Source organism: Bombina bombina, chromosome 4 (assembly GCF_027579735.1).
Source record: "Bombina bombina isolate aBomBom1 chromosome 4, aBomBom1.pri, whole genome shotgun sequence".
Lineage (NCBI taxonomy): Eukaryota > Metazoa > Chordata > Amphibia > Anura > Bombinatoridae > Bombina > Bombina bombina.
Genome location: NC_069502.1, coordinates 45,136,512 through 45,160,480, shown reverse-complemented (window position 1 = coordinate 45,160,480; position 23,969 = coordinate 45,136,512). Strand labels below are relative to the sequence as shown.

The window sequence follows — 23,969 nt, the reverse complement described above, 5'->3', positions numbered from 1 at the left end:
GAAGTAGTCTCTTATGGAGGGTAGTACTCTTCGGAATGGGACTGGAGTTTTAAGTAGTCCTGTCAGCCTCTCAGTGAGAGCCTGGGTGAAAGATAGAGTCCGGAGATGCAGGGAGAGTCTTCCTGCGAAACCATCCACGCTCATATTATCACTGCCTGCTTTTTACACTCAAGTCCATGTCAGGAGCGAGGCTACTAACCTGTCACACTTGAAGGGCCGTGTTCCTGTTCCACAGCGTAGATTCTGGTAAGATCATTTCATTTTTATTACATAATGATAACATAATGATATCTTTAAAGAATCAAGGGTTAATATTCCTGGTTTATTGAACGGGGGGGGGGTTATACATGATATTGTTTATTGTGTCATTGCTGCGTTATGTGTGAGATGAGGCTCTGGGAATGTGTGGAACTTTCAGGTGACTTACGGGAGTATGTCGCGGCCCTTTTTTGGTGCGTTTTCTCCTTAGACTGGGGTGGTTCCTGCCGGGCATTCCATGTGCCCGGGTGTGGCTATCTATATTCCTCTGTATAACAGCGGGGTAGGAGATGAAACGGTTTCTGTAGTCCGCGTAATTGGAGGTGGGTAGTGCCTCGGCCATTGGAGGTTATAAAGGTGCCTATTTATTAAGTTAATCTAGTCCTTAATAACAACGCAAGCTAAGGAGGACTCTGACGCGTTAGAGGGCTCGCCCTCTTTAACTAGGTCTCATTCCTGTGTTTATTGTGAGGAGGTTCTGGTAGATCAAGAAAAGAAAGAAAGATGGCACAATAGTGCAGAGTTAATGATATCAAGGACAGCCCACACTCCAATGATTGTACTTACAAGATGTAAGGCACTTGATAAGTGCTACATATGCCTTCTGAGTTCTTATAGTCGCCCAGCAAACTATTCCTCCAGTTCTTTAGACTCCTCCGTTTTACATGCCCAGCTTGCACTGTGTCAAACTGTTTTGATCGCACAGTCCGTCTCGAGAAGGGAATATAACTGTATGTGTCAACAGTGATATAAAGTGATAGTCACAAGATTGACTATAATAAAAGATTATAAAAGTCTGTGGAAAGTCTAATGTTAATAAAAGACTTTATTAAAAACAATAAAACACGACGTTTCACGGTCTACAGCAACCGTTTCATCAGGTGGAATCTGGTAGATCAGCCTGCTCACCTATGTTCCACATGCCTTATTAAAGATAGGACATCTAAGAGCAAACAGATGTCTAGTACTACTGAGCCGTCCACCTCCGAGGGGTCCTCGTCCCGTGAGTTGCGTTCCCTGCATCCATCTCCTATTGCACATGCAACACCCAGGGTCCAACCATTACTCCTGTGGGAAAGATTCATTGGCCGTCAGATTTTGCGGATCAACTGGAAACGGCGGTATCGAAAGTAATCCATGCTTTTCCACATTCTGCTAAGCGCAAGCGTAGGGCGTATCATGGCAGCCCGGCCCAGGGGTTGCCTACGCCTGTGGAAATTTCTGAGGTGTTATACGATGACGAGGCCCACTCCGACTCTTCAGAGGTGGCCCCTTCTGGGTCGGAGTCGGTGTCATCTAAACCTCCATCTGCGGAGGAGCCTGACTTTAGGATGAGACAAGTGCTTGCTATTCTGGAAGTTCCGAAACTTCCAGAAGAACCTGCGATTCCTAAGCTTGATAAGGTATATGAGGACAGGGTGGTGCCTCAGGCCTTCTCTGTTCCTGTTAAGATGGCAAATATTATTAAGAATGAATGGGAACGATTAGGTTCTTACTTTTCCCCTTCTTCTTCCTTTAAGAAACTGTTCCCCATCCTGAACTCTCAGCTGGAGCTGTGGGGTACTGTCCCTAATGTGGATGGTGCTATCTCCATGCTCGCGAAGCGGACAACTATTCCCCTGGAGGACAGTTCGTCGTTTAAAGAGCCCATGGATAAAAAGTTGGAAAACATGCCAAGAAAAATGTTTCAACACACAAGGTTTGTTTTTCAGCTGGTAGCGGCTGTAGCTGTGGTCGCCACAGAGCTGCGACATATTGGTGTGAATCCCTGTGTGAAATGGTCGGGGGGGGGGGGGCAGGACTTCCATCAATGAGATACAGGATAAGATTAAGGCGCTGAAGATCGCCAATTCTTTCATATGTGATGCCAATATGCAAATCATTCACCTGAACGCTAAGGTGTCAGGTTTTTCTGTTTTAGCTCGCAGGGCTCTGTGGCTAAAGTCTTGGTCTGCAGACATGACCTCTAAGTCGAGGCTATTGTCTCTGCCTTTTCAAGGAAAGATTCTTTTCAGTCCAGGATTGGATTCGATCATATCTACGGTTACGGGAGGCAAGGGAGCTTTCCTAATGCAGGATAAGAAGGCTAAGCCTAAAGGATCTTCTTTTCACCCCTTTCGTGTGGACAAGGCCCATCGCCAGCAGCCCGTCGCGAAAGTGGACCAGTCCAAGGGAACTTGGAAACCCGCTCATTCTTGGAACAAGTCTAAGCAGAGCAAGAAGCCCGCTGAGACAAAATTGGCATGAAGGGGCGGCCCCCGACCAGTCTCTGGACCAAGTAGGGGGCAGATTATCTCTCTTATCAGAAGCCTGGTTGCAGGACGTTCAGGATCCTTGGATTCTGGACATTGTCGCCAAGGGCTACAGGATTGGGTTCAGATCCCATCCCCCCAGGGGCAGATTCTTCCTATCAAACCTGTCTTCAAGACTGGAAAAGAGAGAAGCCTTTCTAGAATGTGTGAGAGATCTCTCCTCTCTAGGTGTCATCGTACCATTACCCCAAGCAGAAAGGGGTCTAGGGTACTATTCAAATCTTTTTGTGGTTCCAAAGAAGGAGGCCACGTTCTGCCCGATTCTGGACCTAAAGTGTTAAAACAAGTTTCTGAGTGTTTCATCATTCAAAATGGAAACGATCAGATCTATTCTGCCCCTAGTTCAAGAGGGACAGTTCATGACAACCATAGCCTTGAAGGATGCTTACCTTCATGTGCCAATCCACAGGGACCACTTCAAGTTCCTGAGATTTGCGTTTCTGGACCAACATTTCCAGTTTGTGGCCCTTCCTTTTGGTCTGGCGATGGCCCCGAGAGTCTTCACAAAGGTTCTGGGGGTGCTACTTGTGGTGGCCAGAGCCAAAGGCATTGCTGTGGCCCCTTATCTGGATGACATCCTAGTCCAGACGCCATCTCTCAGTCTCAGTCATTTGAGGGCTCTTCTTCTTTTGCTCCAATCTCACAGTTAGAAGATCAACTCAGGAAAGAGTTCCCTGCAACAGGGTGGAGTTCCTTGGTACGATAATAGACTCTATGTCCATAAAGATATTTCTCACAGACCATCGACGCAGGAAGATTGCGTCCTCTTGTTTTGCTCTTCATTCCTCCTCAAGCCCTTTGGTGGCTCAGTGTATGGAGGTGAGCGGACTCATGGTTTCCAGCATAGACGTCATTCCATTCCCCAGGTTCCATCTCAGACCTCTTCAATTGTGCATGTTGAGACAGTGGAACGGAGATCGTTCAGATCTATCACAGCAGATATCCATGGATGCTTGGACTCGGATCTCCCTCTCTTGGTGGATCTGTCCGGAGCAACTGTCCATGGGGACATCATTCTTGAGACCATCCTTGGAGATTGTGACCACGGACGCGAGTCTGGCAGGATGGGGAGCTTTTTGGGGTGCCAGGATGGCACAAGGAAAATGGTCCCGGGAGGAGTCTCTGCTTCCGATAAATATTATGGAACTCTGAGCCATCTACAATGCTTTGAAGGCATGGCCTCTTCTGGGGTCGTTCAGCTTCATTAGATTCCAGACTGAAAACATTACCTCGGTGGCTTACATCAGCCACCAGTGGGTATGAGGAGCTCCCTAGCTATGAGGGAGGTGTCTCGGATCTTGTAGTGGGCGGAGTCCCACAGCTGCTCGCTCTCAGCGATTCACATTCCAAGTGTGGACAACTGGGAAGCAGACTTTCTCAGCAAGCAATCCTTTCATCCGGGGGAATGGTCTCTTCACCCCAAAGTGTTTGAGGAGATTTGTCTCAGGTTGGGGAACGCCAGAGATAGACCTTGTGGCGTCCAGACTCATTTGCAAGCTACCCCGATATGGGTCGGATCCCCAGGCAGAGCTGATAGATGCCTTAGCCGTGCCTTGGGGGTTCAGCCTAGCTTACATTTTTCCACCGTTACCACTTCTACCTTGTGTATTGGCACGCATCAAACAGGAGCAAGCTTCGGCCATTCTGATTGCTTCAGCGTGGCCGCGGAGGACGTCGTTTGCAGATCTGGTGGGGATGTCATCCTCTCCGCCGTGGAGGTTACCCTGTCGCAGGGATCTGCTGGAACAGGGCCCCTTTCATCATCAAAATCTTGATTCTCTGAGGCTGACTGCGTGGAGTTTGAACACCTAGTCTTAGCCAAGAGAGGCTTTTCTGAAAGTGTGATTGATACTCTAATTCAGGCAAGAAAGCCAGTCATTTGTCGTATTTACCATAAGGTGTGGAGGACTTGTCCTGGTGTGAGAGGCATGGATATCCTTGTCATAAGATGAAGGTATCCAGGATTCTATCCTTTCTCCAAGACGGTTTGGAGAAGGGTCTTGCCGCTAGTTCCTTAAAGGGACAGATTTCGGCATTGTCAGTCTTGTTGCATAGGAGACTCACTGAGCTCCCTGACATCTAATCCTTCGTTCAGGCTCTGTCTAGAATCAGGCATTTCTTTAGACAGTCTGCTCCACCATGGAGCTTAAACTTGGTCCTTAAGGTTTTGCAGAGGGTTCCGTTTGAGCCTATGCATTCCATTGACATTAAGATTCTGTCCTGGAAGGTTCTCTTCCTGTTGGCCATTGCATCGGCACGCAGAGTATCTGAACTGGCTGCCTTGCAATGTGAGCCTCTTTATCTGGTTTTTCATGCGGACAAGGCTGTGCTTCGCACTGGTTTGGGGTTTCTCCCCAAGGTGGTGTCTAACATCAATCAGGAGATAGTGGTTCCCTCTTTGTGTTCTAACCCTTCTTCTTCTAAGGAGAGGTTACTTCATAATCTGGATGTGGTTCAGGCCCTGAAGTTCTATCTTCAGGCTACAAAAGGATTTCAGGCAGTCTACATCTCTTTTTGTGGTGTATTCTGGGAAGTGCAAGGGGCAGAGAGCCTCTTCTACTTCTTTGTCCTTTTGCTTGAGGAGTTTGATTCGCTTGGCCTATGAGTCAGCGGGACATAAGCCTCCTCAGAGGATTACGGCTCATTCAACTAGAGATGTGGCTTCTTCTTGGACCTTCAAGAATGAGGCCTCTATGGAGCAAATTTGTAAGGTGGCTACCTGGTCCTCCTTGCTCACTTTTAAAAAGTTTTACAAATTTGACGTTTTTGCTTCTGCGGAAGCGGTTTTTCTGAGAGGTTTTACAGGCTGTGGTGCCCACAGATTAGGGTTCGCCTTTTCCCTCCAGGTTTCATTCAGTGTCCTCTAGAGCTTGGGTATATGTTCCCAACAGTAATGGATGAAGCTGTGGACTCTCCTCCCCTTTAGATGGAAAACATAAATTATGCTTAACTGATAATTTTATTTCCATCGAGGGGAGGAGAGTCCACGGCTCCCGACCGTATCTCCGGTGGTCGGACCTTAATTTCATTTATCTTCTGGCACCATTTATACCCTGATATTTCTCCTACTGTTTCCTTGTTCCCTCTGCAGAATGACTGGTGGATGAGGGGAGTGGGGGAGGTATTTAAGCCTTTGGCTGGGGTGTCTTTGCCTCTTTCCTCGTGGCCAGGTTCTTAGTTCCCAACAGTAATGAATGAAGCCGCGGACTCTCCTCCCCTTGATGGAAATGAAATTATCAGGTAAGCATAATTTATGTTTTTAACTACCCCCAAATAAAATTGGCAACTGAACTTGTAAATCTAGCCCTCTGTCATTTAGTAGCATTCAATTTCGGGGAGAATAGTTTCCCTATTGTGCAGCTCACTGGATACACCTTTTTTCTTTGCAGAAGGATGTTGGGGATGGGATGAAAGATCTGTCTGACTGCTCTGAAGACAGCAACGAAACTCAGTCTGATTCCCAAACATCCGATCACAGCAGCTGTAGCCGCAGCAGTAGCAGCGACACCAGTACCTGCAGCAGCAGTGGAGACTCCGGCAAAGACCAGGGGAGGAGCCGCTGGAAAAGAAAAGGTAACGCTCGTGAATTGCTCCAGCAGACGTCTGCACAGACCTAGTATACTTAGGGATAGGTTTTCATATGAGAATACTAATAGGTGAAGCACTTTGCATAAAGGTAACCAATATCTACTAAAGTAGCAGTCCTGTATGCAATATTTTGTGTAGGAATGCAGTTCAGGATCTGTATTTTTTTTTTGTTAAAACTGTGGAAAGTCAGAGCTTGTTTTGCTAAAGTCATTATACATTATTGTGAACTTAAAGGGACCTCAGATTTTAAATGAACCCCACATAACAATGTTTAACTTAGCATAGTTGAAAACAATACAGAGTACATTATTTAGCGTTGTCCACCAACTCTCATAGAGAGGAAGTAGGGCATATTACACACTTAAAGGGACATTATAGCCAAATTAGAGAGCGCATAAGTGCCTTTTAGTTTTGATTAGAACCAGTGTTGCCGTATTCTTGAATATCAAAAATGCTTCTAGGAAAATCTGTTTTGCTCATAGCTTCACTGTTTCCGCCCTTACTGTGTGCTTGCACTACCAGTTTGCTAAAAAGAGTGCGTTACCTCCACAGGCCATGTGTGCAGTAAATGCTAAAACAATTAAATTATAACAAAAATGCTTCTAATATACACTGAAATGATCTGATACTCATTTCAGTTTCAAATAAATGTATCTAAGGTTAGTGTGTTTAGCTGACCCTGCTACGTACTACAAAATTATTACTTACTGATTCCTTACCTCTGGAACTCTCACCCCGCTCCATCAGATGGTCTCCAACGCTATTTGAATACCACCTATTCAGAGAGGCTTACCGTCTGTCCTCTGCTTTTCATTGGAACCAAAATAATAATTGAACTGCCTTGACTCACTGCTGAAACTACAATCCATGTGACAAGCTACCCCAAACCTTATGTCTCTGCACCCTCAACCTGTAGGTTGTAAGCTCTTCATAGCAGGGTCCTGTACTAGCTTTGTTTAGTCTGTTATGTTTTTATTTCTTATCACAAACCCTTGTCAATAGATAGAAATAAATGATAATATAGTGATCACTTAATGCTTATTGTTTCAGTTTTTGAACAACTAATATACATTTTTTTTAAATCTGCATATTATTATCAAGCACATATTTGCTTTGAATACATATTTCTATCTAGCATAGATTTTTAAACAACTTTCCGATGTACCTCTATTATTAATTTTGCTTCATTCTGTTAGTATCCTTTAGTAAAGGAGCAGCAATGCACTACTGGGAGCTAGCTGAACTCATCTGTTACTGTAAGCTAATGACAAGAGGCATATATGTTCAGCCACCAATCAGCAGCTAGCTTCCAGCTTCTGAGAATACCTAGGTATGATTTTCAATAAAGGATACCAAAATAAAAAAGCAAATTTACTAGAAGTATATTGTAATGTTGTTTAAAATTGTTTTATCTATCTAAATCATGAAAAAATCATTTTGAGGGTACATAATGTTCCTTTAAGTATGTAAAATTAAACATAACACAAAATAAAAAAAAAAAAACTATAAATATGTTAATAAAATTTGCTTTATAAAACGGTACTGATCATTTTAATTTTGTATTATTGGTAGAAAAGTCTTGCTGTAAACATGCATTTGGGATTAATTTGTTGTCTTGTAATAAGATGGGTTATTCAGTTAAAAAGTTTTAGCGACCAGCCCCACGCACTGTGCGCCCGAGCGAGACAAACATGTACAAACCAGTGATAGGCAAAGCCTAAACATTTAATATTATTTTCTACTCCAACTTCATTATTGCGAAGTGTATTCTGCTGGAACTTGTGGTTCCCCCAGAAAAAAGATTTTTGATGCAAAACATATTTATAAATCTACTGAAACCCCCCCCCAAAAAAAACGGTCAAGTTAAAAAAAAGAGTTTTGAATATAAAGAGCTGCACATTTAGATTAAACACATTAATCTGATGATGTATAAAGAGACATAAATGTTAGAATGGTGAGCATGTAATGTGTTCGCTGTAGTGAATGACATGCTGTCTTTTACTGGCAGATTCGTGCCCTTTTAACAAGACCAGTGTCCATCTGAGAGCAGTGCATAGGAACTGATAGACAGGTAAACAAGTGCATACACACCAATCAGCAGCTGTTTAGGCTTTTGGATAAGCGCCGTACATGTGTAAAAAAAAAAAAAAAAAAAAAGGTGAACTTGTAATTAAAAAATATTTAAAAAAATTAATTTAATGATAATTAGTCTTTGTATAAGTGTGTGTGTGTGTATACACACACCTCAAGCGAAAGCCAGGACCTGAGTTTTGTAGCGTGCCCCATAGAAGTTTATTAGCTGAGGGACTTAACGCAGTCGGCTATCCAACCTCCAGATCTTTGCGCCCTCTTGACTTTCACTCGAGCACTAACATTTTACTTTCAACTTGTAATAAGGAAGTGAAAATAGGATCGCTATAAATTGTGCTCTAGCGATATAATCGCACCAAAGCAATAGCATTCTGAAGCTTCACTTGTAATCTAGGCCTATATGTTTTATTTCCTTTTTAAACCATAATTTTGGTAGCAAAATGTGCATTGTTTTGCGGTCTCAAAGCATGGACGTTACCCTTGAAAAGCCTGTTCTGTGGCTAATTATGAATATTGATGAGCTGTACTGATCTAGCAATTACTGTATTAAAACTGTATTCTGGGGCAAACTTCTCTTTGATGTTATCCTATAAGTCACAGTTATACGTGCTTGTCATTTTAATCCATAAATACAGTAAATGTGCTTGTATGTCTATGTACATAATCATATGGGCCTGGTTGAAATGGGGGAGTTTGGTGGTTAAAGCGACATGAAACCCAAAACTTATTTCTTTCATGATTTAGGTATAATATATATATATATATATATATATATATATATATATATATACGCTGCCACCAATCAGCAGCTAGAACCTAGGTTCTTTACTGCTCCTGAGCTTACCTGGATAAACCTTTCAGCAAAGGATAACAAGTAAGCAAATTAGATAATAGAAGTAAATTGGAAAGTTGTTTAAAATTGTATGCTCTGTCTAAATCATGAATGTCTAATTATGAATTTACTGTACCGTTAAAATAAAGCATTTAGGTTTTTATGTTTTCTCTAGGTTCTGAGCTGATGGCTTTTGTCTGTGTCTTGCTTGTCATGTCACTGTTGTCACTGCTTTTTGTCACCAATATCCGTAATGCTTCCTGGAAATGTTGACACTCATATATGCTTTTAAAAGCACAGAAAGAAGCAGCTATATATTAGCAGTTAGACAGCCAGTGACATCACATTTTCATATACATGTATGGGACAGGAAGCACAGTTAAGACACCACTTCCTTATGTGATCAAAAACAAAACAAGGGGTTTAAGGCAGCAGCTAAGATTTAACGTATATTTTAAAGAAAATCCAGAGAAGAACCAAATCAAATATAGGTACAACAAGATCACCAAACTTCCTGAAATGAACGAGAGTGATATGTGATCTAGAGTAGAGGGCTGCATTTATTAACCTGCAAGGACCTATGGGGCTGTATAATGCACGGCGAGCCTCACGGTGATGAGGAGCAAACCAGAGGTAAGAGGAACTGGGCGGGAGAGCCTGGCTGTACCCATGTAGTGTGTATCTTATACATAGATTACACAGCTCTTGTGCCATATACAGAGGCCTAGCTAAATACAGGTCACATCCATTTAACTGGCTCAGGGTGACAAGGATTTGTCACACTGCAGAGAGAAACGACTCTGACAACAAAAGACAGGAGAGTTTTCTTTAGGTTTGCACTTATTTACTAGTTCTGCTTAATTCATACTCCATGTTGTATCCAATTAAAGGACAATAGTTAAATAGAGTTAAAAAATGATTATTCTTAGGTACCAGGGGGAGCACTGGACAAGACTAATAGTTGGCAACTACTTGTGTATGCCACTCCTGATTGTCTCACCCCGGATTGCCAGAGCATCTCTTGATAAGAACTTAAATTATGTTTAACCTTTTTTGTGAGAGTTAAACACATAGTTGCAGTGATCCCTTGGTTAATAATAAAATACTATAGTGGTTTCCAGACAGCGGTTTTCTTTAGGCATGCACTTTACCACTTCAGAAGGCCTACAGTTGTACACCCATGAGCATAATAAGAGGTTACAGAATGTCCCTGGTTTATGTGTGTTGTGTTGAGTTTTGTGATGAGATTGCAGGTTTGTTCTGCAGACGCTTCCGTGCACATTGTGTTTGTACAAGTTTCTCTGCACTGTGGTCCAATGCACCGCTACACCAGCGCCGCCAAACCTTCGTGAGGTCCTTTTGTATCACCACATCACACGCAGTTTCTCTTATCTTCCATTTCTTAAAGGGACTGTATACACCAACTTTCATATAACTGCATGTATTAAGAACAATTTGCACAGATACTGATCCAGTATAAAACCTTTTAAAAAGTACTTAGAAGTTCCCAGTTTAGCACTGTTGAAAAGGTTAGGTTGGGACACCCACTGAAAGGGGCTGTGAAACAAGAACAGCAGACACTCTCCTGTCCCCCCTTCCCTGCATATGAAAAGACAGATTACACAAACAGGAGCCAGCAGGACTTTGTAAACGCACGTATAAATCTGGGACTGTGAGGCTTGGTTAGACATCTGAAAACCAGCAGAATGTTCTTAAAAAAATAAGCAAAATACATTGTTACAAAAACACTCCCAGATGGGCTGTATAAATGGGTCATCTACAAAACATTTAGCAAAGAAAAATCTTGTGTCCAATGTCCCTTTAATGAAATTTTGCCCAGTGGAACTGCAAGCGGGGGGTGCTTGGTTATCTTTTTATTACCATCACCTGCTATACAAAAGGCAAATATCTTTCTTTTCTTATCCTCCGTCAGCGCCTTAGAGTAGCCTGTGTTTAAGCCAAACACCCTGAGAGGCTCCTACCCTCAGAGAAAGGATTTGGAGTGGTCACCACTTGACTTAGATCAAAGCCTTACAAGTCAGACAAGAAAGGTTCTGAAACCTTACAAAGCAATCACTAATGGATCACCCGGAAGGAGCTTATATATAAACATTATATAGTTATCAAGCAAAGACTGTAATCTATATGCATGTTTTAATTCTCTTTTTGCATTGTTTTGCAGTCTAGGGGCAAAACCCTTTGAAAAGTCTCTAGACTAGAGTGTGTTCATCTTATCTCCTTTGTTATGGCTAATTAGGAACAGATATAAATACATTCCTGCACTAATCAGGCAAATACTGTGTAGTATACTTTAGGGACCAGAGTTAAAGGGATTGTAATGTCAAAATTAAACTTTCATGATTCAGATAGAGCGTGTGATTTTAAACAACTTTCCAATTTACTTCTGTTATCGAATTTGCTTTGTTCTTTTGGTATCCTTAGTTGAAGAGCATATCTAGGTAGGGTAAGGATCAGCAATGCACTACTGAGAGCTAGCTGCTGATTGGTGAGTGCACATATATGCCTCTTGTCCTTGACTTACCCAATATGTTTAGCTAGCTCCCAGTAGTGCATTGCTGCTTCTTCAGCAAAGGATACCAAGAGAACGAAGCACATTTTATAATAGAGGTAAAATTAAAATGTAAGTTCTACCTGAATCATGAATTAAAAAAGTTTCATGTTTCCTTAAAGCGACAGTCTAGGCCAAAATAAACTTTCACGATTCAGATAGAGCATGTAATTTTAAACAATTTTCCAATTTACTTTTATCACCAATTTTGCTTTGTTCTCTTGGTATTCTTAGTTGAAAGCTTAACCTAGGAGGTTCATATGCTAATTTCTTAAACCTTGAAGCCTACCTGTTTCAGATTGCATTTTAACAGTTTTTCACCACTAGAGGGTGTTAGTTCATGTATTTCATATAGATAACACTGTGCTCGTGCACGTGAAGCTATCTGGGAGCAGGCACTGATTGGCTAAACTGTAAGTCTGTCAAAAGAACTGAAATAAAGGGGCAGTTTGCAGAGGCTTAGATACAAGATAATCACAGAGGTTAAAAGTATATTAATAGAACTGTGTTGGTTATGCAAAACTGGGGAATGGGTAATAAAGGGATTATCTATCTTTTAAAACAATAACATTTCTGGTGTAGACTGTCCCTTTAAAGAGGCATCAAATTGCCATGGAAAATTCTGTGTTAGAGCATCTTAGTATTGCACTATTTGCATATAACTGTGTATTTAACCCTTCAGCTTTGTCCTTTTGGTATCCTTTGATGAAAAGCACATATAGATAGGCTTCAGAGCAGCGATGGGATCCAGATGCTGATTGGTGGTTGCACATAAATGCCTCTTGTCATTGGCTCACCAGCTATACTCATCTAGCTTCCAGTAGCACATTGTTTCTCTAGAGCTGACTTCACCTATGTGTTTAACCTTTTTGTTATACACAAGCAGTATTGCAGTAATGTAATGTTCTAACTCATTAGGTCAGTTTTTACACTTGTATGACCATTTACTAGTCTGACTTGCTGTATTTTCGCTTCCTCTGCGTTTCTTCTGTAAAAATGATGCGTAAACGCCCAGGTGACAAATCCTGCGATTCCTCTACTGTGTTATTAACTAGATTTTACTGTATGTAAAGCAAAAAGAAATCACTGCTGCTGCCGCCATACTATGTTTTTCTATCTTCGTTCTAACGGATTGAAATCCAGCCCAAAGCTTAGTGCTATTTTATCAGGTGACCAGATTGGAATCTTTCCAGACCAGTGCATGCTGGGAGTATTATTACAGCAGCACTAAATATACAAATGTTTTCATATAATTAAGGTAAAGGGCAGTGCACCTACCTGGGTTTAGTTGGGAATAAAGTTGACTTGTGATTGGGTCTTGTTGTTCAGGTGAGTACATCAGCTGCTCTGCTTTGCATAAACTGCATGTGTGACTATAATACAATATCCTGAAACTCTTCACAGACCGGAGACATTAGCAATTACACAAAAGGTTAGGCAATCTATCCAGCTTTGTGTCTACGTGCTCTAAGGCTGCCACCTCACCCATGCTTTCCTGGACACTTATGAGTTACACATGCTGCAGGGTGTGCAGGGAGAAACATGTATTATTATTGTGTTTCTGGACAACACTATTTATATGCACTGTTTATATTCCTCCCTTCTTACCCTGCAGCATGTGTAACTCATAAGTGTCCAGGAAACCATAGCTGAGGTGGCAAACCCTAACGTGCTCCATACCTTTTGTATAAAAATACTACACATGGTTAGTGTATGTGGCAGGTGACATAGTGAGATAGAGATACCTATCTACCAGTGTTCTATATACACGGAGCTTGTCTACTCCCCTGGTCACATTAAATCGTACTCTGCAGGCAACGTAAAGCAGGGGAGATTGCTCTGCATTCAGCAAATCAGCAAGTGTCATGCTTCTCTTATTGATTGGCTAAAGTAACTGTCAGTTATGACTTCTTAACCCTTTCCCAGCCTATGAAAGCATCAGGACTGTGAGAAGATCAGCCTGGATCTCTGTGTAATTAATACCTAGTTTTATGTAGGTACTTATTGATACTGGCTGTCATTTCTATAGTAGACGTGTTCATATTAGCTCATTTAATTCAATAATCAAATCCATCATCTCCTTCAACCCTGATATCAGACTCCATTAAGAATTATTCTGATAATATTTATTAACACCAGAGATTTTCGGCTGAACTCAAAAGCTTGCAATGTGTTCCATTTCAAAGGCAAAAAGGCCAATAGAATTGTCCTTCCTATAGTGAGTGAGTGGAGTGTTACAGACTGAAGAGTAGATTCTGTTGCAGCTGAAGTACTGATTTTTATGATTTAAAGGGACATGAAACACAAAAATTTTCTTTCGTGATTTAGATAGGGAATACAATTTTAAACAACTTTCCAGTTTACTTCTTTTATTTAATTTGCTTCCTTTTCTTGTTATCCTTTGATGAAAGCTTTATCTAACAAACTCAGGACCAACAGAGAATCTAGGTTCTAGCCATGTGTTCAGTTAGAAACCATTAGGGCATTGCTGCTCCTTCAACAAATGATACCAAGAGAATGAAACAGATTAGATAATAGAAGTAAATAAGAAAGTTGTTTTAAATTGTATGTTCTATCTTAATCATGAAAGAAAATGTTTGGGTTTCATGTCCCTTTAAATCCCAGCAAGCCATTGAGAATGTTTTAAATTGATTTTTTTAATGATGTATTATATGTAATCTGATTCATGAAAGAAAACTGCTCTAATTAAATACATTTTATTATTATTATTATTATTATTATTATTATTATTATTATTATTATTATAGTACTCTCCCTAAGATGTATTTATTGGGAACACTGCTGGTTGATTTATTGACCACTTTGGCTAAAATGTAAGACAAAATTAAACTAAAATGAGCTAATATTAACTTTTTTTTCAATATTTGTTGCACAAATGATAATGAAATAATGTTTGTTAAATTATGCAATTGTTTTGTGCTTTGGATAGTTTACTATTTAATTGTTATAATATTGCATGTATTACACTGCCCCCACTCTGATACTTTATAATGCCACCTGACTGATGAAATTGTCTGTAGAGAACACTCACCTAGATTACAAGTTTTGTGTTGCGGCTTGTAATGCTGAAAATATGGCACCACAGCTATTACAAGTGTTGTCGGTATAGGTGTACCGCACACCTTTTAGCCTGTAGCGCAACGTCAGTCCCGCATATGTAAAATCATGGGATTCCCATAGCGCCGGTATTACGAGTTTTTCAGTACGGCTAAAAAGTGAGTGTTACAGCCTAAAACGACAACATCTGTACCCCCATCCAAAGTCAGTAGTTATGAGTGTTAGGCTACAAAGCTGTAACATAAAACTCATAACTAAACTGTTACAAAGTACACTAACACCCATAAACTACCTATTAGCCTCTAAACCGAGGCCCTACCGCATCGCAAACACTATAATAAATGTATTAACCCCTAATCTGCCGCTCCCGTCATCGCCACCACTAAAAAAAACTTATTAACCCCTATTCTGCTGCTCCCTGACATTGTTGCCACTATAATAAACGTATTAACCCCTAAACTGCCACCCTCCCGCATCGCAAACACTATTTAAATATTATTATCCCCTAATCTGCCGTCCTCCCACACCACCGCTATAATAAACCTATTAACCCCTAAACCGAAAGCCTCCCCACAACAAAATAAACTAATTTAAACTAGTAACCACTAAACCTAACGACCCCCCTAACTTTATATTAAAATTACAATTTCCCTAGCTTAAATTAAATTAAAACTTACCTGTCAAATTAAAAAAAATCATTTTAAACTAACAATTAAACTATTATAATTATTAAACTAAAATTAAACTAACTACCAATTAAATAAAACTAAACTACCAAAAAAAAATCCTAACACTACTCAAAATTACAAAAAGTATCTAATTACAAAAAATAAAAACTAACTAAATTACAAAAAACAAGCAATAAATTACGAAAAATAACAAATTATAAAAAAAAGAAGAATTACACCTAATCTAATAGCCCTATCAAAATAAAAAAGCCCCCCAAAATAAAAAAAATCCTAGCCTACAATAAACTACCAATGGCCCTTAAAAGGGCCTTTTGTGGGTACATTGCCCCAAAGATATCAGCTCCTTTACCTGTAAAAAAAAAAATACAAACACCCCCCAACAGTAAAACCTATCACCCAACCAACCCCCCCAAATAAAAAAAACCCATCTAAAATAATCTAAGATACCCATTGCCCTGAAAAGGGCATTTGTATAGGCATTGCCCTTAAAAGGGCATTTAGCTCTTTTACTGCCCAGACCCTAAACTTAAAAAAAACACCACCTAAAAAACCCTTAAAAAGACCTAACACTAACCCCCGATGATCCACTTACAGTTGTTGAAGTCCCACTTGAAGAATCTTCATCCAGCCGGTGAAGTCACCATCCATGCGGCAAGAAGTCTTCATCCAGGTGGCTTTTTCTATCTTCATCCAGGCGGCAAGAAGTTTTTATCCAGCCGGTCGAGAAGCAGGTCCATCCTGAAGACATCCGGCACGGAGCATCCTCTTCACACGGTCGTCGCCGTACACTGAATCTTCAATGCAAGGGATGCGATTCAAGATGGCGTCCCTTGCATTCCTATTGGTTGAAAAATTTGAATCAGACAATAGGAATTAGGGCTGCTAAAATCCTATTGGCTATTCAAATCAGCCAATAGGATTTAAGCAGCTCTCATTCTATTGGCTAATTCAAATTAGCCAATAGAATGAGAGCTGCTTAAATCCTATTGGCTGATTTGAACAGTCAATAGGATGATGACTTTGCCAGCTGGATGAAGATAGAAGAAGCTGCCTGGATGAAGACTTCTTGCCGCATGGATGATGACTTCGCCGGCTGGATGAAGATCCTTCAAGTGGGACTTCAACAACTGTAAGTGGATCGTCGGGGGGTTAGTGTTAGGTCTTTTTAAGCTTTTTTTGGGTGTTTTTTTTTTTTTTTAGTTTCGGATCTAGGCAGTTAAAGAGCTAAATGCCCTTTTAGGGGAATGCCCATAAAAATGCCCTTTTCAGGGCAATGGGTAGCTTAGGTTTTTTAGATATTTTTTATTTTATTTTGTGGGTTGGGGGTTTGTAATGTTAGTGGGTCTTTGTAATTTGTTTTCACTAAAAGAGCTGTTATCTTTAGGGCAATGCCCTACAAAAGGCCCTTTTAAGGGCCATTGGTAGTTTATTCTAGACTAGGTTTTTTTAATGGGTATTAGGATAGGAATATTTTTTTTATTTTTGATAATTTGTTTATTTTGTGTAATGTATTTTTTTAGGGAGTGTTTTTTTTGTAGTAAAAGAGCTGTTTAACTCAGGGCAATGCCCTACAAAAGGCCCTTTTAAGGGCCCCTGGTAGTTTGTGGGGGGGTGGGGGTTTGTATAGTGTTAGGGGGTGTTTGTATTCTTTTTTTGTAGCAAAAGAGCTGTTTAACTCAGGGCAATGCCCTACAAAAGGCCCTTTTAAGGGCCCTTGGTAGTTTATTTTATAGTTTTTTATTTTGAGGTGTTTTTTTTTTTTGTAAGGGTATTAGAATAGGATTAATCTTTATTTTTTTGGATAATTTCGTTTTTTTTTTTGTAATTATAGTTTTTTTTATTTTTTTTGTAATGTTAGGTTTTAGTGTAAGGCAGGTTAGGTTTTATTTCACAGGTAAGTTTGTATTTATTTTAACTAGGTAGTAAGTAAATAGGTAATAACTATTTACTAACTAATCTACCTAGTTAAAATAAATACAAACTTAGCTGTGAAATAAAAATAAACCTAAGATAGATACAATGTAACTATTAGTTATATTGTAGCTAGCTTAGGTTTTATTTTACAGGTAAGTATGTGTTTAGTTTTAAATAGGAATTATTTAGTTAATAATTGTAAATTTAATTTAGATATAATTTAATTTTGTTAAAGTTAGGGGGGGTTAGGGTTAGGTTTAGGGGTAATATAGTTTAATTTAGCTTGTTGCGATATGGGGGGGCTGGCGTTTTAGGGGTTAATAGGTTTATTTAGTTAATAATTGTAAATTTAATTTAGCTATATTTTTATTATGTTAAAGTTAGGGGGTGTTAGGGTTAGATTTAGGGGTTAATATAGTTTAATTTAGCTTGTTGTGATATGGAGGGCTGGCGGTTTAGGGGTTAATAGGTTTATTTAGTTAATAATTGTAAATTTAATTTAGCTATATTTTTATTATGTTAAAGTTAGGGGGTGTTAGGGTTAGGTTAAGGGTTACGTTAGGGTTAGGTTTAGGGGTTAATATAGTTTAATTTAGCTTGTTGCGATGTGGGGGGCTGGCGGTTTAGGGGTTAATAAATGTAGTATAGTGGCGGCGATATCGGGAGTGGCAGATTAGGGGTTAATAATTTTATTTAGGTAGCAGCAATATCGTGAGCGGCAGATTAGGGCTTAATAACTGTAGGCAGGCATCAGCGATGTCGGGGGCAGCAGATTAGGGGTGTTTAGACGTAGGGTTTATGTTAGGGTATTTAAATAGTATTTCTCTTGTTAAGTGTATCCAGTCCACGGATCATCCATTACTTATGGGATATATTCTCCTTCCCAACAGGAAGTTGCAAGAGTCCACCCACAGCAAAGCTGCTATATAGCTCCTCCCCTAACTGCCATTACCAGTCATTCTCTTGCAAGTCTCAACATAGATAGGAGGTCGTGAGAGTCTGTGGTTTTTTATACTTAGTTTATTTCTTCAATCAAAAGTTTGTTATTTTTAAATGGCACCGGAGTGTGCTGTTTATCTCAGGCAGTATTTGGAAGAAGAATCTGCCTGCGTTTTTTCTATGATCTTAGCAGACGTAACTAAGATCCAGTTGCTGTTCTCACACATTCTGAGGAGTAAGGTACTTCAGAGGGGGAATGGCGTGCAGGTTTTCCTGCAAATAAGGTATGTGCAGTAAAATATTTTTCTAAGGAATGGAATTGACTAAGAAAATACTGCTGATACCGAAGTAATGTAAGTACAGCCTTTAAATGCAGTGAAAGCGACTGGTACCAGGCTGATTGATAGAGATATATGCTAAGGTATGTGCAGTAATATATTTTTCTAAGGAATGGAATTGACTAAGAAAATACTGCTGATACCGAAGTAATGTAAGTAAAGCCTTAAATGCAGTGATAGCGACTGGATCAGGCTTATTAATAGACATACATACTCTTATAAGAATGTGTTTTAAAACGTTTGCTGGCATGTTTAATCGTTTTTTAACATATGTTTGGTGATAAAACTTATTGGGGCCTAATTTTTCCACATGGCTGGCTTAAATTTTGTATAGAAACAGTTATAGGGAAGGTAATCCACAGCTCAGCTGTGGCAGTTTTGTTGTGTCTGTTTAAAAAAATGTCGTTTTTTTTTTTTTTTTATCTGTTTTTTGCATTAAGGGGTTAATCATCCATTTGCAAGTGGGTGCAATGCTCTGTTAACTTATTACATGTACTGTAAAAATTTCGTTTGATTTACTGCCTTTTTTCACTGTTTTTCAAATTTTGACAAAATTTGTTTCTCTTAAAGGCACAGTAACGTTTGTTATATTTGCTTGTTAACTTGATTTAAAGTGTTTTCCAAGCTTACTAGTCTCTTTATTAGTTCTAACATGTCTAACATAGAGGAGGCTCTGTGTTTATTATGTTTAAAGCCATGGTGGAACCCCATTTTAGAATGTGTACCAGATGTACTGATTTCATGTTAAACAATAAAGATCATTTTTTGTATTTAAAAACATTATCACCAGAGGATTCTGTCGAGGGGGAAGTTATGCCGACTAACTCTCCCCACGTGTTAGACCCTTTGACTCCCGCTTTAGGGACTCACGCTCAAATGGCGCCAAGTACATCAAGGGCACCCATAGCGTTTATTTTACCAGAGGATTCTGTCGAGGGGGAAGTTATGCCGACTAACTCTCCCCACGTGTCAGACCCTTTGACTCCCGCTCCAGGGACTCACGCTCAAATGGCGCCAAGTATATCAATGGCGCCCATAGCGTTTATTTTACAAGACATGGCAAAGGTTGTGTATAATACACTGGCAGCAGTATTAGTCAGACTACCTGAAATTAAAGGAAAGCAAAACAGCTCTGGGGTAGATACAGAGCATACAGACGCTTTAAGAACCATGTCTGATACTACCTCACAATATGCTTAGTCTGTGGGTGATATTTGTGACTCAGGGAAGATGATTTAACCTGATTCTGATATTTCTACATTTAAAATTTATGCTTGAGAACCTCCACTTGTTGCTCAGGGAGGCTTTAGCTGCTCTGAATGAATGTGTACAATCGCAGTGCCAGAGAAATTGTGTAGACTGGATAAATAATATGCAGTGCCGGTGTGTACTTATGTTTTTCCAATACCTAAAGAGGTTTACTAACATTTTTCATAAGGAATGGGATAGACCAGGTGTGCCGTTCTCTTCCCCTCCTATTTTTTAGAAGAATGTTTTCTAATAGTTGCCACCACACGGGACTTATGGCAGACAGTTCCTAAGGTGGAGAGAAGAGTTTCTACTCTAGCTAAGCGTACCACTACCTCTGGCGAGGACTGTTGTGCTTTTTTAGATCCAATGGATAAAAAATGTTTATTCAACAAGGTTTTATCCTGCAGCCCCTTGCACGCATTGCTCCTGTCACTGCTGCTGCGGCGTTCTGGTTTGAGTCTCTTGATGAGGCTTTACAGGCTCCATTGGATGAATATATTTGACAAGCTTAGAGCACTTAAGCTAGCCAATTCCTTTGTTTTCTGATGCCTTTGTTCCTTTGACTAGACTAACGGCTAAGAATTCTGTTTTTTACTATACTGGCGCGCAGAGCGCTATGGCTTATATCATGGTCAGCTGTCGTGACTTTAATAAATAAGCTACTTAACTTCCCTTCAAGGGGCAGACCCTATTCAGGCCTAGTTTGAAGGAGATTATTACTTATATCACTGGAGGAAAAGATCATGCCTTCCTCAGGACAGGTCCAAATCAAGGGACAAAAAAGGCCTAATTTTCGTGCCTTTCGAAAATTCAAGGCAGGTGTGGCATCAACTTCCTCTAAGGCAAAATAAGAGGGAACTTTTGCTCAGTCCTATAGGGGGCAGACTTCATTCTTCGCCCAGGCGTGGGCAAGAGATGCCCAGGATCCCTGGGCATTGGAAATTATACCCCAGAGATATCTTCTGGATTTCAAAGCTTTCCCCCCCAAAAAAGGGGAGTTTTTGCCTTTCACATTTATCTGCAAACCAGATAAAGAAAGAGACATTCTTGCATTGTGTACGTGACCCATTCAGTTCCAATAGAGGAACAGGGACACAGTTTTCCTCAAATCGGTTTGTGGTTCCCAAGGAAAGGAAACCTTCAGACCTATTTTGGATCTAAAAGATCTTAAACAAATTCTTTAGAATTCTATCATTTAAGATGGAAACTATTCGTACCATCTTAACTATGATCCAGGAGAGTCAATAGAGGACTACAATGGATTTGAAGGATGCTTATCCTCACATTACGATGCATAAAGATCACCATCGGTTTTTCAGGTTTGCCTTTCTAGACAGGCATTACCAGTTTGTAGCTCTTTCCTTTGGGTTAACTACAGCCCCTAGAATCTTTATGGAGGTTCTGGGGTCACTTTGGCGGTCCTTAGGCCGCGGGGCATAGAAGTGGCCCCTTATTTAGACGACATCCTGATACAGGCGTCAAACATCCAAGTTGCCAAGTCTCATACGGACGTAGTACTGGCATTTCTGAGATCGCATGGGTGGAAAGTGAACAAGGAAAGAGTTCTCTATCCCCAATATCAAGGGTTTCCCTCCTAGGGATTCTGATAGATTTTGTAGAAATTAAAATTTACCTGACGGAGTCCAGGTTGTCAAAGTTTCTAAATTTCTGCCGTGTTCTTCATTCCATCCGCGCCCTTTGGTGGCTCAGTACATGAATGTAATCGGCTTAATGGTAGCGGCAAGGGACATAGTACCGTTTGCACGCCTACATTTCAGACCACTGCAACTATGCATGCTCAGCCAGAGGAACGGGGATTACACAGATTTGTTCTCCTGTTAAATCCGGACCAAGAAACCAGAGATTCTCTTCTCTGGTGACTATCTCGGGTCCATCTGTCCAAGGGTATGACCTTCCGCAGGTCAGATGGGACAATTGTTACAACAGATGCCAGCCTTTTAGGTTGGGATACAGTCTGGAACTCCCTGAAGGCTCAGGGATAGTGGACTCAGGAGGAGACCCTCCTTCTAATGAATATTCTGGAACTGGGAGCGATATTCCATGCTCTTCAGACTTGGCCTCAGTTAGCAACTCTGAGGTACATCATATTTCAGTCAGACAATATCACGACTGTGGCTTACATCAACCATCAAGGGGGAACAGAAGTTCCCTAGCAATGTTAGAAGTCTTAAAATAATTCACTGGACAGAGACTCACTCTTGTCTAAAAGCTATCCCTATCCCAGGTGTTGAGAACTGGGAGGCAGATTTTCTAAGTCGTCAGACTTTTCATCCGGGGGAGTGGGAATTCCCTCCGGAGGGGTTTGCACAAGATCAAGCAGGAGAGTGCTTTGGTGCTTTTGACAGCGCCTGCGTGGCCACGCAGGACCTGGTATGCAGATCTGGTGGACATGTCATCCTTTCCACCACGGTCTCTGCTTCTGAGACAGGACCCTCTACCTCAGGGTCTTTTCAACCATCTAAATATAACTAATCTGAGATGGACTGCCTGGAGACAGAACGCCTGATGTTATCAAAGCATGGCTTCTCCGAGTCAGTAATTGATACCTTAATACAGGCATAAAAGCCTGTCTCTAGGAAAATTTAACATAAGATATGGTGTAAATATCTTATTGTTATGAATCCAAGGGTTACTCATGGAGTAAAGTCTGGATTCCCAGGATATTATCTTTTCTCCAAGATGATTTTGAGAAAAGGGTTGTCAGCTAGTTCTTTAAAAGGACAGATTTCTACTCTGTCTATTCTTTTGCACAAGCGTCTGGCAGGTATTCTAGACGTTCAGGCATTTGGTCAGGCTTTGGTTAGAACCAAGCCTGTGGTTAAAAATGTTGCTCCGCCATGGAGCTTAAAGCTGGTTCTTAAGGTTCTTCAAGGAGTTCCATTTGAACCTTTTCATTCCATAGATATCAAACTTCTATCTTGGAAAGTTCCTTTTTGGTAGCTATTTCCTCGGCTCATAGAGTCTCCGAGTTATCTGCGTTGCAATGTGATTCTCCTTATCTGGTTCTCCGTACGGATAAGGTAGTCCTGTGTACCAACCTGGGTTTTTACCTAAGGTGGTATCTAACAAGAATATCACTCAAGAGATTGTTGTTCCATTCTTGTATCCTAATCCTTCTTCAAAGAAGGAACGTCTATTACACAATTTGGACGTGGTTCGTGTTTTAAAGTTTTACTTACAAGCTACTACAGATTTTCATCAAACATTCACCTTGTTTGTTGTCTATTCTGGACAGAGGAGAGGTCAAAGGACTTCAGCATTTAGCTTATGAGACTGCTGGACAGCAGCCTCCTGAAGGGATTACAGCTCATTCTACTAGAGCTGTGGTTTTCAATTGGGCCTTTTTTAAATGTGGCTTCTGTTGAACAGATTACAAGACGGAGTCTTGGTCTGCGTTTCATACTTTTTCAAATTTAACAAATTTGATACCTTGCTTCTTCGGAGGCTATTTTTGGGAGAAAGGGTTTTTTACAGGCAGTGGTAACTTCCGTTTAAGTACCTGCCTTGTCCCTCCCATCATCCGTGTACTTTAGCTTTGGTATTGGTATCCCATAAGTAATGGATGATCCGTGGACTGGATACACTTAACAAGAGAAAACATAATTTATGCTTACCTGATAAATTTATTTCTCTTGTAGTGTATCCAGTCCACGGCCCGCCCTGTCACTTTAAGGCAGGTAATTTTTCCATTAAACTACAGTCACCACTGCACCCTATGGTTTTCCTTTCTCTGCATGTTTTCGGTCGAATGACTGGTAATGGCAGTTAGGGGAGGAGCTATATAGCAGCTTTGCTGTGGGTGGACTCTTGCAACTTCCTGTTGGGAAGGAGAATATATCCCATAAGTAATGGATGATCCGTGGACTGGATACACTACAAGAGAAATAAATTTATCAGGTAAGCATAAATTATGTTTTTTATTTCCCCATAGACATCAATGGGGCTGCGTTACGGAATTTTTGTTTCCGCGATCGCAGGTGTTAGTTTTTGTTTTTGCTGGCTCTCCCCATTGATGTCTATGGGGAAATTGTGCATGAGCACGTCTCAGCAGCTCTCTGATTGTGTGCGGTATGGAGCTCAACGCAACCA

At 40.6% G+C, this 23,969-nt stretch overlaps 1 protein-coding gene across 1 annotated transcript in view; it reads left to right on the top strand.

Annotated features, from left to right (window-relative positions):
* The window catches only part of ASXL2 (ASXL transcriptional regulator 2), a 462,065-nt gene that overhangs the window by 215,360 nt on the left and 222,736 nt on the right, over window positions 1–23,969 (top strand). The window contains 1 exon segment of the mRNA XM_053709473.1: window positions 5,960–6,143. Within this exon segment, the coding sequence (XP_053565448.1) occupies window positions 5,960–6,143 (184 nt within the window).